This window comes from Ailuropoda melanoleuca, chromosome 4 (assembly GCF_002007445.2).
Source record: "Ailuropoda melanoleuca isolate Jingjing chromosome 4, ASM200744v2, whole genome shotgun sequence".
Lineage (NCBI taxonomy): Eukaryota > Metazoa > Chordata > Mammalia > Carnivora > Ursidae > Ailuropoda > Ailuropoda melanoleuca.
Window position 1 is genome coordinate 31,176,133 of NC_048221.1, and position 16,293 is coordinate 31,192,425.

Consider the following 16,293-nt stretch of genomic DNA (forward strand, 5'->3'; position numbering starts at 1 on the left):
CACAGTATGGAAGCCAAAAGGGGGGTTTAAGATGACTTTGGACTTGGTTCTCATATACATAAATATGTGAATCACCTCCATTAAATGTAGTGTTCTTGGACGGTTGTGGATCTCCCGTATACCGCCTCCCAAGCTTAAGGACAGGAGGAAATAAGCCACAACAGCATTTCCAACTACTTAGGAGTCACTCCCTGAGGCTTCATCTGTCCTCCCATGGCCTATGCACTACTGTTGCCAAAATGTGGAGCAATTAGAACCCACATCTTGAAAGTATTAACGGCAGTTTCTCAAGTATGGGGCTCACTTGTAGTTAAAAAAAAAAAAAAGCCAATAAAAACAATGCTTGTGTTAGTAACCCTCTTTGGAGCGTCTGAGAGCAGCTCTACAAATGGGGAACACAGATCAGGAGCAGTTCAAGTGAGAATCCCACAAAAGCTATTGCTCGTGGAACAGGAGGCAGAGGCAACTTTTTACCTTTCCACCTAGCCTTTCAGGAACAGCAAAAGGCCTTAATCTTTCTGCAGTTACCCATGCTCCAGCAGGAGGGAAGTCTGGGAATGGGGCCCTTGCAGCTTCAGAGCAGAGAAGCCCTGGGTCTTAGCTGGAGTGTTTTTCTAAGCAAGAAACCGCAGACTCTCTGCCTTTAGCCCACGTCAGGCTGGCTGAAGGCAATAAAAAGGATCTTGGTACAAATCGACTTTAGTCTATCTCAAGAGGAAAGCAATGTGATATTATGCGAGCCATGTTAATGAGGAAAAATTAATTATTCATGATTTCTGTTTTTCCTCCATTCAAGGGAACATGTTTGGATAGTTTGCCTGTCTTTAACCACACCTATGATTAATGTCCCTAAAAAAATGCAGTCCAGGCTTGCGTATGAAATCAGCTCACATGGAGGCTTGTTAATAAGAGTAAGTCTGGGGGCACCTGGGTGGCTCAGTTGGTTGAGAGTCTGCCTTCAGCTCAGGTCATGATCCCAGGGTCCTGGGATGGAGCCCAGAATCGGGCTCTCTGCTCAGCGGGGAGCCTGCTTCTCCCTCTGCCTGCTGCTCCCCCTGCTTGTGCTCTCTCTCTGACAATAAATAAATAAAATCTTTTTAAACATATGCTAAAAAAAAGAGAAGTCTGTGTACCATTTTTCTTCCGTAAATTGACAATCAGATAAAATTAGGCTTATGGCCCTGCACGTGTATACACTCTGCAAGGGGGAGCCGCGTGGGGGACAGATGATTCCACAGGAGTCTCTTAGCTTTGAGGTTTGATCTGCTCTTTCTTCTCCCTTAAAAACTTCTGCTTCCACACTTCCCTTCCCCACACTGATACCCTGTGCCTGGCTAACTCCTCGTTGACCTTCAGTTCTCAGGTTCAGAGTCCTGTGTTGGGGGATGCTGCCCTGACGCCCCACACCGCAGTAGTACCCTTCCCAGGCCTTCACCTCCTCCATTCATTCACTCCCCCGCAGTCTGACCGAGCTCCGCCCCGGGCAAACCCTGCCCCCACGCAGCTTGGACCCTTGCACCCGGGTTGTCATCACTGGACTGCAGGCAGCTCGTCTTGCTTCCCCTTGGCATCTCAGAGCCTTGTCTCTAGCCAGTGAGCAGTGTGCAGCTTGCTGGCTGAATGGAGAGACTCATGAACACATTCCCTCCCCCGTGACACTCCCCTGGACTCACTGATTATCTGCATAGTTGTCAAGTCTATCCTGATTTTCTGGAAGCTGGAAAACCCAGCTGCCGTGTAGTCCTTCCGACACTGGCAGTCATCCCGCCGGCTCCCGTTGTAGGGACACTCGGTTGGGTTGTGCAACCTGCAGTACAGAGAGAATGTTCTGGTAAGCATGGGAAGGTATTTCCAGGGATCTGAAGGCGTCTGTGCTCTTCTGAGCCTGAGCTCGCCTACCTGTGCCCGTACACCTCAGAGAAATTCTCTGAGTCGCCATGGACCAGCGTAATGTACTCTTTGGGGTAGTCTGACTGCATCCCTGCACAGAAGATCTGAAAGACAGACCAGAAATAACCGATGAAGAGCAGCTCAGCAACCAGACGATGAGGCCCAGGACCACACACTCCCAAATCATTCTAGAAATAATGACTGATGTCCAACGTTCACCTTCAGGAGCTTTCCTTTGATGAGCAGGTAATGTTCACCATCTTCACTGGTACCTTTCAGTCTCTTTACCTCCTTGCAGTTTTGGGGTAACTCACCTAGAAAACACGAAATGCAAAAATGGAGCGTGACGCTCCAGGATGCCCATTGTCCGCTATGGAGTGACTATCCTCTTCATACTAACACTATTTTGCTTTAAAAAACGGGGACAATTTCTTTAAAATTAATTCTTGCCCTTTTGGGGGATAAGTGTTTTCTTTATTCTTTCTTTCAGTTTTACGGAGAGGTAACAGACATGTAGCACCCTATGGGTTAAAGTGTATTGCACAATCAGTTTACTTAACACCCATCATTTCAGAGAGATGCAAAAAACAAAACAAAACAAAACAAAAACCAATGACAAAATATTTTTTCCCCTTTCGATGAGAACTTGTAGGATCTACCCTCATAGCAACTTTCAAATGCACCAAAATCTGTGTTCACTACAGAATTCATGCTGTGCATTACATCCCCAGTGCTTCTTTCTCTTATAACTTTTCTATTTCCAGAAAGGGTAGGCCAACAAAGAAACAAAGAAACCCTGTTCCCCATGCCCCAGAAAGATGGCTTCCGCGGGCGAACTTACAGTGATAGATATTGTGACATGTTTTCCTCTCTTCTGGCTTCAAATCAGCAGGGCACAAGTGGCTGGGCTGGTCCTCGTTGGTTAAACATTGTACAGATCTGTGTGTCACTCCCACGCCACAAGACACTGAGCACTACAAGGCAGAGCAGAGTCAGGGGTGCACAGGGGTGCAGCTGCTGAACGCGGGGGGGGGCAGCTCTGTGGCATGCAGCTCACAGCCTGAGGCATCATGTCCAGAGTGTCATTTCAGACCTCAGGCTACTGAAAACCCAACAGCTGACATGTATGGGACACGTATGGCGGGCCAGTCTCTGTGCTAAGCATGATACCCAGATGTTTATACATGTGTGTGTCTTACATATGTGTTTATATAGACATAGGGTATGTGTACATAATACGATATATATATATATATATTCTCATTTAAGTCTCACAAAAATTCTCTGAGATGGTATTACCATTATTCTATTTTTACAGAGAGGAAATTGGGGCCCACATGTCAAAAGAAATTTGTTCGAGGTCATGGTGGAGCTGGGAATCAAACCCTAACTACTTTCAACTGATCTGAGGTATTTCACACCTCATCACTTTCCAATCCTGAGAACCTAGGAGTCCGGAGCCCGGGTCGGTGGCAAGATTTCAGGGCAGTCCCAATTTAAAATAGTCTCACGTATTGTACCCCTAATGCAATGAAATACTCCCGTTAAAGAGGGGCTAGGATATATCGGCTTCCTGACCACAGAAGCAATGACTAACTCTTCTGTCACTTTTACTATGTGATAGAGTCCTAGGGGGCTTGCTTTTAGAAGCCCTGTGGTAAAACACAGGTAACTTGACATTTGCTATGGTGATCTGAGAGCTGTTGACATATTGCCTTCTTCACAACCACCCACTTTGCAGATGTGGAAACTGAGACACAAAAGTGTTGCCCTTTACATTCAACTGGGGAGAAGTAGCACCGGGATTCCCAGGGAGGCTGTCTGGCTTTGGAGCCCATGCTCTATGCATAGGGGCCATCCTGCCACCCGAGAAGAAAACCCTTCTCCTCCCATAAGCCCACTTCAAGACATTAACTCCCGTGTCTTCTCATCATCTCAGCTGGGAGGAGAATCACTCGGGATGGGTCAGGCGGGATGTGTTTAAGATGGAGTTTGGGATCCCAACGCTTTTGGATTTGATGACCAAACGGTCTACTTACGCTCCCCCAGTTGCCGACTCTCCAGGTGGCCGAGACAGGGCACTCCCTCAGGTAGCAGGGGTGGACGCTGGGGGGCTGAGTGCCGGGGCAGTTGATGGTGGTTTGGTAGCTGTACTCATAATTCTCCTTCCCGGTGTATATCTCACTACAGGAGACGAGCCTTTGTTTGTAGCCCTTTCCACAGGTCACTGAGCACTGGGAAGACAGGGGTCGGGAGGAGAGGCTGAGCAGCGCCTGGGGGCAGCCCACAACAGGCCGTGACCTCCACATCCAGGGCTGACCCCATGACACTGCAGAAAGCTCTCACTTTATTAGCTAGCTTATGCATTTCAAGAGACAGGCCCCGAGCCCACAGGGGCTATGCAACCCAAAACCACGAAACCACGCCTTCCAGGATCTAGTGCTTCCACTGTATTTTCCTTGCCCCCCAGGGCAGATGGGGGCGCTTTGGGCCCCTTCTTTAGATTTCAAGGGGAAAAAGGGGGTGGGGCTCCAGCTGTCCCTGTCCCCATTTATAGGATCCCCACCAGGACCACAAGCTTTTCCAAACCTACAGTGACCATACCAGAGCTGTGACCATGGGGAATGGGAGGAGTGACACAGCCCACCTGAGTTACCTGTGAAACCCAAGCACTTAGGCAAGAGGGGACTCCGGGACAGTTTTCCTTTCAAGCTCCATGCGTTTTGCTTTCCCATCTGCTCTCCACTCAACATCCTCTCTTCTCTCTCCCTGCCCATATATCAAAATGTTACCTTTCTGCGCTACCCTCTCTCTTTCTCCATCTCACCAGATCAAGTGATTGCTTAACCTTTTTACCATAATTACACGGCATTTAAAAATACACAAACAACACAGAAAAGAAGAAAGAATGCATGTCTTACTAGTGTCCCAGATCCTTCCCCTGATGAGACATCTAATCGGTTATTGATGGAATTTTCAAATATGTTCAACCTCCCCAGCTAAGTGTTTTATGTAATACATTTAAAAACTAACATGGAAGTATAGTGAATTTAGTTTTAGTTTAGTGAATTTAGTTTTGATGGTATTTTTAGACACTGTCATCAAATAACCACCTATCTCTTGTAAAATTAAGTGAGAGAATCAGGATTCTTGAGTCCAAAGGCTGTTTGAGGTGGCCTATATGAACCCCCGAAACAGTCCACAGCAAGCGGTGTGTGGTGCTTTTTCTGGGGTGAGGAACCACAGCATCCATCGGGTCTCACGAGCTATTAAAAGCCATAGTGTCATTCATTCTGAACATCTTCTGAGCTGTTGCTTTGAGCCACATGGCGTTCCTCTCCCATAACTGCTCTGGGGAGAAGATGCCCCTTGCAGAGGTTCTGGAGGCAAGGAGGGAGCAGGCCCAGCCAGAGGCACAGAGAGTGCCGCCGGGCCCTCCTTTTCCACTGGCTCGAGACCTGGAAGCATCCTGCCTACATTTCTTTCTTCTTCGGCTGCTGATGTTCAAATGCCCGCAGAGCCAGCAGATGCCAGGCCCGGGAGCGGGCAAAGCTAGTCTGGGGTGTTTCATATGGGCACTGTCTGTTTGTCTGTCCAGGCTGGGAGGGAGGAGGGAGTGGGGACGCTCTCAGTCTGGACTCCCCATGCCCTGGGGCCTCGTGCTTGTTTCATCACGAGCATCTATTACTTCTCTAATTGGAAAAGACCAGTAAAGCAGGATGAAGGAATAAGAATGTGCACTCCTTGCCTTGGTGAGACACTTCAGGCCCGAGCAGAGAAAATGCATGCATCAGCCAAGGGGGGACGGATCCTCCTTCCCCATCTGACCCAGGCCTCCCCACATTCAAGTAGAGCCCAGAAAAAAGCACACAGCTCGCCCGATAACGAGCTCCCGCAGAGAAGGCAGGGCTTGCTGGGGCCCTTGTATTTTACCAGAAGCTTTTCTAGAGGGATTTCTGGTCCAGTGCCTTTGGCACCATGATCCTTGCATCCATGTGAGGACCCATCTCCAACCCTTGCAACTTTGCCTGTAAATTTGCAGAGTTCTCAATCCATGATACATTCGAGAATTTGTAGCAATATGGAAGGCTCTTTCTTTTTTTCTTTCTTTCTTTCTTTCTTTCTTTCTTTCTTTCTTTCTTTCTTTCTTTCTTTCTAAATCTCATCTGTTGCGGGTTAAGATTAAGGTTAAAATAAATCTATAGGAGTGACAGGACTCAGTCTTAGAAAGAGATCAAAATTCTTTTAGCATAATAATAGCAGCACAAAAAAGACTGGCTAAGATAAGGAGGCCCATGTTCACAGTGTGAAAGGTGTAGAAACTCCAGAAAGATGAATGACCAAGAACTAAGCCAGAAACCAACTAAGAGGAGGCCTCCAGGAGGCAGAGAGGGACAGAGGCCTGAGGAGGGAGAGACAGAAAGGCAGGCTTTCCCCCTACTGCAAGCCAGGGCGTGGCTTGGTGGGACAGGGCTAAGAACCAGAAGTTAGGGACCATGGCTGATGAGGAACCAGGAGAGGTGAATCGAAGAGAAGAGAGGAGCCCTCCCCAGGTACCTTCCCCTACCCTCCCTGGGATTTGAATGGGTTGGAAATTATGCCTCAAACTCAAAGTCAAGGACTATTTGAACAAGCATCTGGACTCCCTGGGTTCCTGGCTAGCCAATGGTAAATCTACTTCCTAATGATTTGGACCATGTCTCCCCTCCACTCTTTAAGAGCACACAGAGAACAAGCAGAGTGGGGGTAAAGCAGGTTTCTCAGCCTCAGCACCATTGCCCTTTGGGCCAGATGGCTCTCTGTTGAGAGTGTGTGTGGCAGAGGAGGGGCTGTCCCACGGACTGTAGGATGCTTAGAAGCATCCCCGACCTCGACCCACTAGATACCAGTAGCATCCCACTTCTCCCAGTTTTGACAATCAAAAATGTCTCCAGACACAGCCAGATGTCTGCTGGATGGAGAAGGGGAGGCAAAATCATTGGAGTAAAGAGAAGAATGGGAGACATAGTTAGAAAGGACTTCAGGCCAGCTACAGTGCAGAAACAATTCAACACCCAACACATTTCATCTACACGCCAATATTCCTCCTATTAAAATGTGAAATTGCTGTCCTGTCAAACTTGAAAAGGGTCCAGTGAAGAGCATACTATCTAAAAATCTTCAGCACCTTTGCTCTGCGCCCAGGTAATTGCACCTCTCATTCCTTTTGGGCAATGACAACTGGTTTGCATATTACAGGTCTTTCAGTCTTTGAAAATGTTATGAGGCTTGAAAACAATACAATCATGCTATTATTACCATTGGTATATTAATAATAAAAAGTTTCTAGGTTAGGCATTGTGTACACACGGAGAGAAGAAGAAATTGATTTCTTGACTAATACAGAAAATTACTTTCTTCCTCTGGATTGGGGGTTGTGAAACAAGCTACCCATATCTGGCCCACAAAAGTGTTTGGTTTGCCCCACACAATGTTCCAAATAAAAGATCTGAATCCACATTTTAAAGTTAGGAGATCTCATATAAAAGTTCAGATTTTTGTCCTCCCTTGAAAAGTCAGGTCTGGTAACACTGGACGCACATTTCTGCATGGCCTCCGCTGGAAAGGGAGAGAAGTCTGTTCTCATCACATGGTTTGTGCTGGTTTGTCATAGTCTCCACCATTCCCTGTTGTCTCTCTGACACAAAGGGCACTTTTTCTTTTCTTTTTTTTAAGATTTTATTTATTTGACAGAGAGACAGCCAGCGAGAGAGGGAACACAGGCAGGGGGAGTGGGAGAGTAAGAAGCAGGCTCCCAGCAGAGGAGCCTGATGTGGGACTAGATCCCATAACGCCGGGATCACGCCCTGAGCCAAAGGCAGACGCCTAACAACTGAGCCACCCAGGCACCCCACGAAGGGCATTTTCTGACCTTAACTTTCTTCAGACACTGACAGCCATCAAATGAACTTGCAGGCCCAGTGATGATTCTCCTTCCTTATCATACAAACAGGGCGTCAATGGGAGTCACAGAATTGAGTGACATCTCAAGCGCTCTCCCACCTTGCACATGGGACACTCTGGCCCCAGAAGGCAGAACTGGCAGATGGGTCCGAGTCTCCCCCATTCCTGCCCTGGTCCCTCTGTTGCCCTCAAGCTGTCACTGACCTGAAGGTGTTTACAGAATTCCGGGGACGTACCTCTGACCATTCTCCTGTGATCCAGACATACTCGCAGGGCTGCAAACTACAGCTCTCGTGGTCCACAGGCCGCTGGCTCAGGTCACACTGTACGCCATGAACCTCGCTGCCTTTGTCCACATCCACGCACACCACCTTGCGGTACCTGGAGCCTTCACCGCATGTCTTGGTGCACTGTTCACGACAGACAAAACAGGTGTTGCTATGGAAAAGTAATATATAGCTTATCATATGCTGTTATTGTAGAGATTTATTTTCCCATCTATACACCCATTAGGACTGCAAGCCCTCTGAGGGCAGGAAAGACCAGAGAACTCATTGCTTTATCCCACTTACCCCCAACACTGTTCCAGGCACAGTGACAAGTGTTTGGTAAGTGGCTACTGGAATGAAGGAATGAAAGCATGAATGAATGGATTTCAGGTGTGGAAAGGACCTTAAGGCTTGATTACTTTACTCATTCTAATACGGAATCCCTTTAAAACTTACAGCAAAGTGATTGTTGCCCTGGTGTCTAAATACCTCTAGAGCCAGGGAGGCTGTCATCTGTCCAGGTGGCCCATTTCATCTTACTATTAAACATATCACGTTGCAGATGGCAGCCTTTTGTTCTAGCTGTCCATTTCAGGGGAGCATGAAGGACAAATTTCATTTCTCCCAAGTCATACCCCTTCAGGGGCTTGACAGACGTTGCTTTGTTGTGACCCCCGACTGCCTTTTCTCCTCTAGGATGGACTGCTCTCATCCCTCGTTCGCTCAGGAAATATTCACCAAGTTCCTAGTGTCAGGCCCTGAGATGGGTCCTGGGTCAACAAGAGTGGACACGCACAGCATAGCCCCTGCTCTCAGGGAGAAGCTTATATTTTAGGAGCAAAGACAGATAAGGAGGACGTAGACAGATAGGTAGTGAGATTTGGCAAGTCCTATGGTCTCCATTTTTCAGGTGGAGAAACTGGGACTTAGCTTACATGCCCTGTCCCAGATCAAGCATCTCTTTGTGAAGTAGATGGGATACATGTTTTTATTTCCATAAACCAAGGCAGGAATATAGAGCAAGCAGTAGGTTCTGTTCTCGGATTATCTCTATGTTGCCCGCAAGTTCTTCATCTTTTCTCTTTAACCAACAACGAACCTCACCTTTGAAGTTTAACCTAGCTATCTGTGTTGCTAAAGGTTCCCCAAAGCCTGTCCTATCTGAAGCATCTGTGTCACCCAGCATTTCAAGACTCTAAACTACCTTGGAAAACCACAATGAGCTAAGCCAGGGGCTTCCTGTTTCCTTTACACCAAGATTACACACTCTGTTGTCCCTCGGCCTTATCTAACTCACTGACAAAAACCTAGATCAGTTGTTAGCATGATGTCTTCTAAACTTTCTCTTTTTAGTATTTGGGGAGATCCACAGATCCCAACCTGTCTTTCTCTTTTCTCACACCTCCTTCCCTTTTATTACCTGTCTCATCCCGGAGGCATTTCAGTTTGGCATCCAGTCTGACTCAGAAAGTCTTTCCAGATATGCCTGGTGCCTTTCTTTTCTTTTCTTTTTTTCTTTTCTTTTCTCTTCTTTTCTTTTCTCTTTCCTTTTCTTTCTTTTCTCTTTTCTTTTCTTTTTCCCTCCCTCCCTCTTTTCCTTCTTTCTTTTTCTTTCTTTCTTTCTTTCTTTCTTTCTTTCTTTCTTTCTTTCTTTTTCTTTCTCTCTCTCTATCCTATGGTAAAATACATGTAACATTTACCATTGCAACCATTTTAAACGGCACAATTCACTGTCGTTTAGTCATCTGCAATGTCGTACAATCATCATCACTATGTGGTTGCAGAATATTTTTGTCACCCCAAAAGGAGATCTCGTACCCATTAAACAGTCAGTCCCCACTTCCCCAACCACCAGCCTGTAGCAACCACGATCTGCTCTCTATGGGTTTGCCTGTTTTGGCTATTTCATATAGAGGGAATCCTACCACACGTGGCCTTTTACGACCAGCTTCTTTGTTTAGAATGATGCTTGCAGGGTTCATCCATGTCATAGTGTGACTCAGTGCTCCATTCCTTCTCTGGCTGAATAATCATCTGTTGTGTGGATACACCACATTTTGCCCTTCAAATGACAATGGACACCGGGTTGTTTCCATCTTTCGGCTATTGTGAATGGTGCCACCGTGTGCATGTGTGTCCAAGTTTGAACACCGAGTTCACTTCTCTTGGGTCCAGCCAGGAGTAGAAACACTGGGTCCTGTGGTGTATCTTGTGTCTTTTGTGAGCCACTTTGTTGTTTTAGGAAGTAAAAGGACCATGTGATATGTCCTGGTAGACCCTTCTCATCTGCAAACTTAACTCATAGTTTCTGCTGCTTGGAAGCAAACCTCAGGGTCTAGAATGTGGAGTCATTCAATTTTTTCTGGGGCAAATATGAATTGAAAGCTCGGGGGGAGAGCACTGAGGAGCAAATCACTTCTAAGACCCCTAGTGCAGCCCTCACCTGGCATTTCCTGGGCCTCTGGAGTATGCTGGTACCACTGTGATGTAAGGACACTTTTGTTTATTCATTAAAAAAAAAAGCCAAAGGAATTACAGAGCCAGTGGACGTTAAAAAACAAAACAAAAACGTGGTGAATCTGTGATGTGTAGATAAATGCAAAAGAAATACTTAACTGCCCATAGAGAAAATAATTCCTTAGAACAGGAGGACCTAGTCCACTCAGATTCTGATGATCGAGCAGCCCGAACTGGACCAAACCTTCCAGCGTGCTCTCATTTTCACTAATCCCCAGCCAGGGCCGTAATCTGTGTCAATAAGTAACACTTCAGAGCAGAAATGCAAACTTTCCTGGACCCTTGTTTGCTTTTTAAGTGCTTTTGCCTTGGTCTTTAAGAAAGGTTAACTAGCATAAAAACTTTCTTGCCAACAGTGGAAAAGGGAGTTGGAGAACTTTACCTTTTTTTTTTTTTAAAGATTTTATTTATTTATTTGACAGAGATAGAGACAGCCAGCGAGAGAGGGAACAGAAGCAGGGGGAGTGGGAGAGGAAGAAGCAGGCTCATAGCGGAGGAGCCTGACGTGGGGCTCAATCCCTTAACGCCGGGATCACGCCCTGAGCTGAAGGCAGACGCTTAACCGCTGTGCCACCCAGGCGCCCTGGAGAACCTTACCTTGAACATAACTTTTAGAAAAATTAAGCTAAGTGAATAAGTGACTTGTCCAATGCTTTAGAATTAGTCAGCAGCTGTGAAGGTCACCTGTAAGGCTCTACTCCTGCAGTCCTAACTCGAGGACAGGGGCTGGGTGAGCAGAAGACAAACCCACCCAAGCTATTGCATTTTATCACTTTTGGTAATATCACCACCTACCCCCTGACCCCAGGATAAGGACTCTTTTCTCTGTCCTAGAGTATGACCTAGAATGCTCTAAAAACAGCCAGAAAGTTCAACTAGCCTCATTTTAACTTCCAAAAGTTTTTCTCAATTCTCCTTGCAGCTTTGAGAAAAAGAAAAAAAACACACTATATACCAAGTGCATAAGTAATACCACCAGCCTCCTTGAATTTTAGGACACACTGTAATTCAGCAAGTCAGTGGTCACGGGGTGGGCTAAATTGGGTAGCTTTCTCACTATCCCACAGGCTACATATGCCTTTAAATGTGGAGGAAAACACCCGTCCAAATTTGAGGATGAAGAAGACCTAAAATAAACTTTTAAGGTACTATTTTATTTAGCCAGATAGGTTGACCATAGGGTGATGGTCTAAAAAGGTCATTTTATGCGATGCGTAGAAAATGCCTTTCCCTGAGGATGGTAATGAAGTTGCTTTATGCTTTTTTGGTGAGATGTCCTAACCATGGGTGGAAAAAATCACTTCCCATAGTCACAACTCTACCTTTTAAGACTGTTGAGTTTCTTCACAGATAAAATAATTTGTAGTGTTGTTTCTGGTGTGAGACTACCACTGCGAGCTAGTGAGTGGACTGAAGAGTCACAGAACAAATGGGGACTCTGACAGCATGGGTTCTGTGTGTGCTACGTAGAGTTTTTATGTCATAAGGAACAGCAGTTACAAGTCAATTTATCTAACAACGTTTTAAATTAAAAAAAGAAAAAGCAGTCTTCAAATTACCAATGGGTTCTTTCTCAAAGCTCATTTTAAAGTCAAAGTTAGGTACGTGGAGTTTGGACATTCTTGCCCCCGAATAATATATATGTAGGGGAAAAGGCAGAAATAATAAGTATGGAGACATTTGATACCTTTAAAGTTATTCACTCCTCCAGCCAGTATCTGCAATGGGTCAAGGCCTGTGCTGGGTGCTGGCATACAGCCCTGACATCTTCCTAGTCATGTGCTCTCTCGGTTATGACACCCGGGTGGCTGAAACTCCCACCCAGCAGTCCACGAATCAGGACAGCCGGCTACCTGGTGAGCACTTAGGGCTGCCTCCTATGGCTGTATGAGCAGACACAGGTTTTGTAACAGAGCATGATGGCGAAAGAAGCCTCCAGGGTCTTCCACAGCTCTGACAGCAAGAGGAGAGAAAGGACCAGGGACCAGGTTCCACAATTCGCACAGTGCTGAAAGTGGTACCCAAGCACCGGAGGATGAGGGGAGGAATGAATGAGGAGATGGGTTAAGCAGGCAAGAAGGAGAAGGGGGCATTCGCAGGAGGGGCTCAGCGTGGAGGTCGAGGCGAATGTCATGGGGAGGTGGGGCACAGGAATGGCCACAGTAGGTGGGGGTGGTGACAGTTCCAACTGAGATGGCGATTTCAACAGGTGGGCAGAGACCAGGTCATGAAGGGGCTTGTTAACCTCCCCCACAGTTTGGGAGAAAACCCAAACCCTTGCTGGGGCCTGCGGGACACACCCTAGTTGGCTGCTCTGGCAGGTCCGATCTCACTTCAGCCTTCTCTTGGCTCCTGCCGTGCTGCGCTTTTGTCTGCAGACACGCTGGGCTCTGTCCTCCTTTTACCTGGAACTGCCTCCTCCTGCCCTTCACCTCTAACCAACCACCCTAGGGAAGGTAGGACTGGCCTGTCATTCTCGGTCTCTCTCGGCACCTTGCTTCTTCCTGTCCCAGCATCGTTCACACTTGGCAATTACATAAAACGTGTGTGTGGGCTTGTTTTCTGTCTCTCCCAGGAGCCAGTCAACTTCAGCATAGCAGTGTCATAGTGTCTACTGTGTCCCGGATGCCCAGAGCCCAGCACTTTGCAGGTGCTGGATAAAGATTTCTCCAGTAAATAATGAGGGAAGGAGTAACAAAGAGTCAATGTCTGGTGCTTGTACACACCCAACCCTGATCACTCCCTACTGCAACGTTTTTGTAACCAACTGACCAAAGGCTTGCTGCTCTTTTGTAACTTTCCTGGGCTGAGGAGGTAACTTGGGACTCATTCTACAGCTGATCTCAATAAAAGCCCTTGGAATCCAAATATGTATGAGAGTGGTCCAAGTCTCTGCACTAGGCCAGACAGCCATGGGGTGCGCAGCTCTGTGAAGGCCAGACATATCCGAGCATAGCTTGTCTGTGTCAATGGGGCAAGAAAATAAAATATCTGTTCTTACAGGAAAAACAGAGTTGGCTTGACGGTTTTAAAAGACGTTTTAGAATGTCAAGATTCTAAGTGTTAAGAAAGATATTGCTCTATAACGGTTTTCTTTTTCCCTCCCTCCTCCCCTCCCTCCCTCCTTCCCTTCTTCCTATCTTCTTTTGTCCTGGTTCATTCATAGATTCATTTATTCAAGAAGTGTTTTCAGTGCTCTAGGTACTGTGCTAAATGCTGGGGAAAGCTCTGGTGAATGAACTCTCTGACCTCAAATGGGTAATAACGTAGGCAAGGAAACGAGGCAACCACCATTCAGAGCACCGACTGCTCAAGTGGAGTGTTTTCAGGTGCAATGAGCGCCCAGAGGAGAGCCATCTGACTCAGTTATTGGTGGGGAGGTGTGATCTGCAAGGACTTCTGAGAAGTAACATCGTAGGTGAAGTCTGAAAAATGGGCAAAGGTGACCAAAGTGAGGGAAGGAGCAGGGCAGCCTCGTTGTGATGCAGAGACACTAGGGACAAGAGAATACTTGGGGTAAAGGTGGAAAAAAGAACACTTGCAAGTCCTGGGAGATTTATTACTTAATGCTGGGAGATGTGTAACCACATGCTCACCATTCAAATTTGATCAAAAGACCTCTGCAGCTGTAAGTAAATTTATATGTTAGATTGTAATACAATGAAGAAGTAAATCCTCTATGATGGAAATTTTCAAACGAATTTTGCCTCATGAACGTTACAATTCTAAAGTGAGTAAAACTGAGTATGGGGAGGTCAAATCACTTGCCCGAAGTTGGCAGGTGATATTAAAAGCTCAACATTCACATCTGGATACAGTACTTTTCCTCTTCTCTGATTGTTTTGCCCTCCAGCTACAGTCCAGGCTGTACTCTTACGGTATCATGAGGGCACACGGATGCTCCTTCCCTGCCGCTCAGGAGCCAGGCCTCACAACGAATGAAGGGGGACCCCCGCCGTGCTCCATCCCCACCAAGACTGCCCCAACAACAGGACTTACTGTCAACCAATGGGACCCCGAATTTCATTTTTTGAAGGGAGTGAGAGGCTCACCCAGTCAAGGGAATTGTACTTTATGTCAACTCTGCAGTAAGAAGCTAGACAAGCCATTAAAAAAGGAAATAAAATAATTCACTGTAGATGACTGTTGACATGGGAGGCAGTAGCATATAAAGATTCAGAGCATGTGTTCCAGAAGCCAGGCTTCCAGGCTTCAAATCCCAGTCTGATTACTTACTAACTGCATGAACTTGGATGAATTAACCTATCTAAGCCTCAAGTTTCCTCATCTTTAAGTGAGGATGAAAATTTAATTACTTCATTAGAGAGTTATGGAAAGGTTAAATGAGGTCTTCCACATAAAAATACTCAACATAGTGCTTTATAACAATAAGATGTATTATTTTTATCATCGGGATTGGCCACAACCCTATATAAGTCTGGGGGATGGCACTCATTTTGTAAACTATGGGAATGGTAGCCCTCGAGTTGTGCAGTGTACAACCTGTGTGACTGCATAAAACATCCTTGATGATCATGCTATCGTGGGTATGTAGACCTTGTGCTCCTCACAGCAGACACCTGGATTATTTCTCAAAATAAGGAGGTTGCCATTTACTATGTACCCAGCATGAAACACATCTTGCCAACAAACAAGTGGGTTTTAATAATTCACAGGAGGGAAGCAAAAAAGAAAAATGCACACTTACAAAGCAAACAAGAGCTCTGAAGTGCATGCCAAGGACTGCTAAGAAGAGTGCTTCCTGTATTGGGGTAGGAGGCCTCTAGCACATCCCATCCAGTGGTCCTCGGCTCTGAGGCCGGGCCTTGGTATCCTCACTAACACCAGCTCCAGGTGCCACTCGTGGTGGGGAAGAAAGTCAGGACACATGTCTGTGCAAGGTAGGTGTCAGGGAAGATGGTAGCAGAGGGAGCGGGTGGGTGCGGAGGTAGGAGGAAGAGAGGAGGGTGAGCGTTGTGACTGAGGGGGGTCTGAAGGGTGCTCTCCTACCCAACGTGCTGTGTAACAAGGATTCCTTGATCATGAAATTAGGGACAATGAAGAGTCATACTTGGACTTTGCTAGGCACACACAGGATCTGCCCACAGGCAATCAAGACTTCGGATCTAGCCGCTATCGACACTCACTCTAAGTCTAGTGGCTGCGATGACATTCTAAAAGAGCCCCCAGGCATGCTCTGCCTAGGAAGAACAAAGACTTTTGGATGGATCTTGTCCCTCCTCCAGCTGCCCTGAGCCTCATTTTGCCAATTCAGTGTCAAGTGAGGGCGCCCCCTAGTGCTCTACCCTCTCTTAGCACCCGGGTCCCCCTTTCTCCAACTTTGCACACTGGGTTCAGGCAGGCGAGAAAGCATGGTTGCAGGAGGGAAACTATTAGAATCTGCTTTACTCACCACCAAAAGATTCCTTTGTCTTTGTGAGAACGGTTAACCTTTCACTTTTAAATTCGGCCACAGGTCAGGCTATCTCCATAGGTGTTCCGCTCCAATGTGGAACTTGCTAGCAATATTTGAGGAAGGGTTTTTTGTTTTTTTTTAAATTTTATTTATTTATTCGACAGAGATAGAGACAGCCAGCGAGAGAGGGAACACAAGCAGGGGGAGTGGGAGAGGAAGAAGCAGGCTCATAGCGGAGGAGCCTGATGTGGGGCTCGA

General features: G+C 46.6%; 1 protein-coding gene across 7 annotated transcripts in view; it reads right to left on the reverse strand.

Moving 5' to 3' along the window:
- Positions 1–16,293, reverse strand: part of ADAMTS9 (ADAM metallopeptidase with thrombospondin type 1 motif 9) — a 182,617-nt gene that overhangs the window by 41,337 nt on the left and 124,987 nt on the right. For all 7 annotated transcript variants that reach the window (XM_034658601.1, XM_034658604.1, XM_034658603.1 and 4 more), the window contains 6 exons: positions 8,070–8,243; positions 3,930–4,124; positions 2,732–2,864; positions 2,110–2,204; positions 1,900–1,994; positions 1,674–1,807 (listed from right to left, as the gene is read on the reverse strand). In XM_034658601.1, coding sequence (XP_034514492.1) covers positions 1,674–1,807; positions 1,900–1,994; positions 2,110–2,204; positions 2,732–2,864; positions 3,930–4,124; positions 8,070–8,243 — 826 coding nt within the window. The remainder of the gene's footprint in view (positions 1–1,673; positions 1,808–1,899; positions 1,995–2,109; positions 2,205–2,731; positions 2,865–3,929; positions 4,125–8,069; positions 8,244–16,293) is intronic.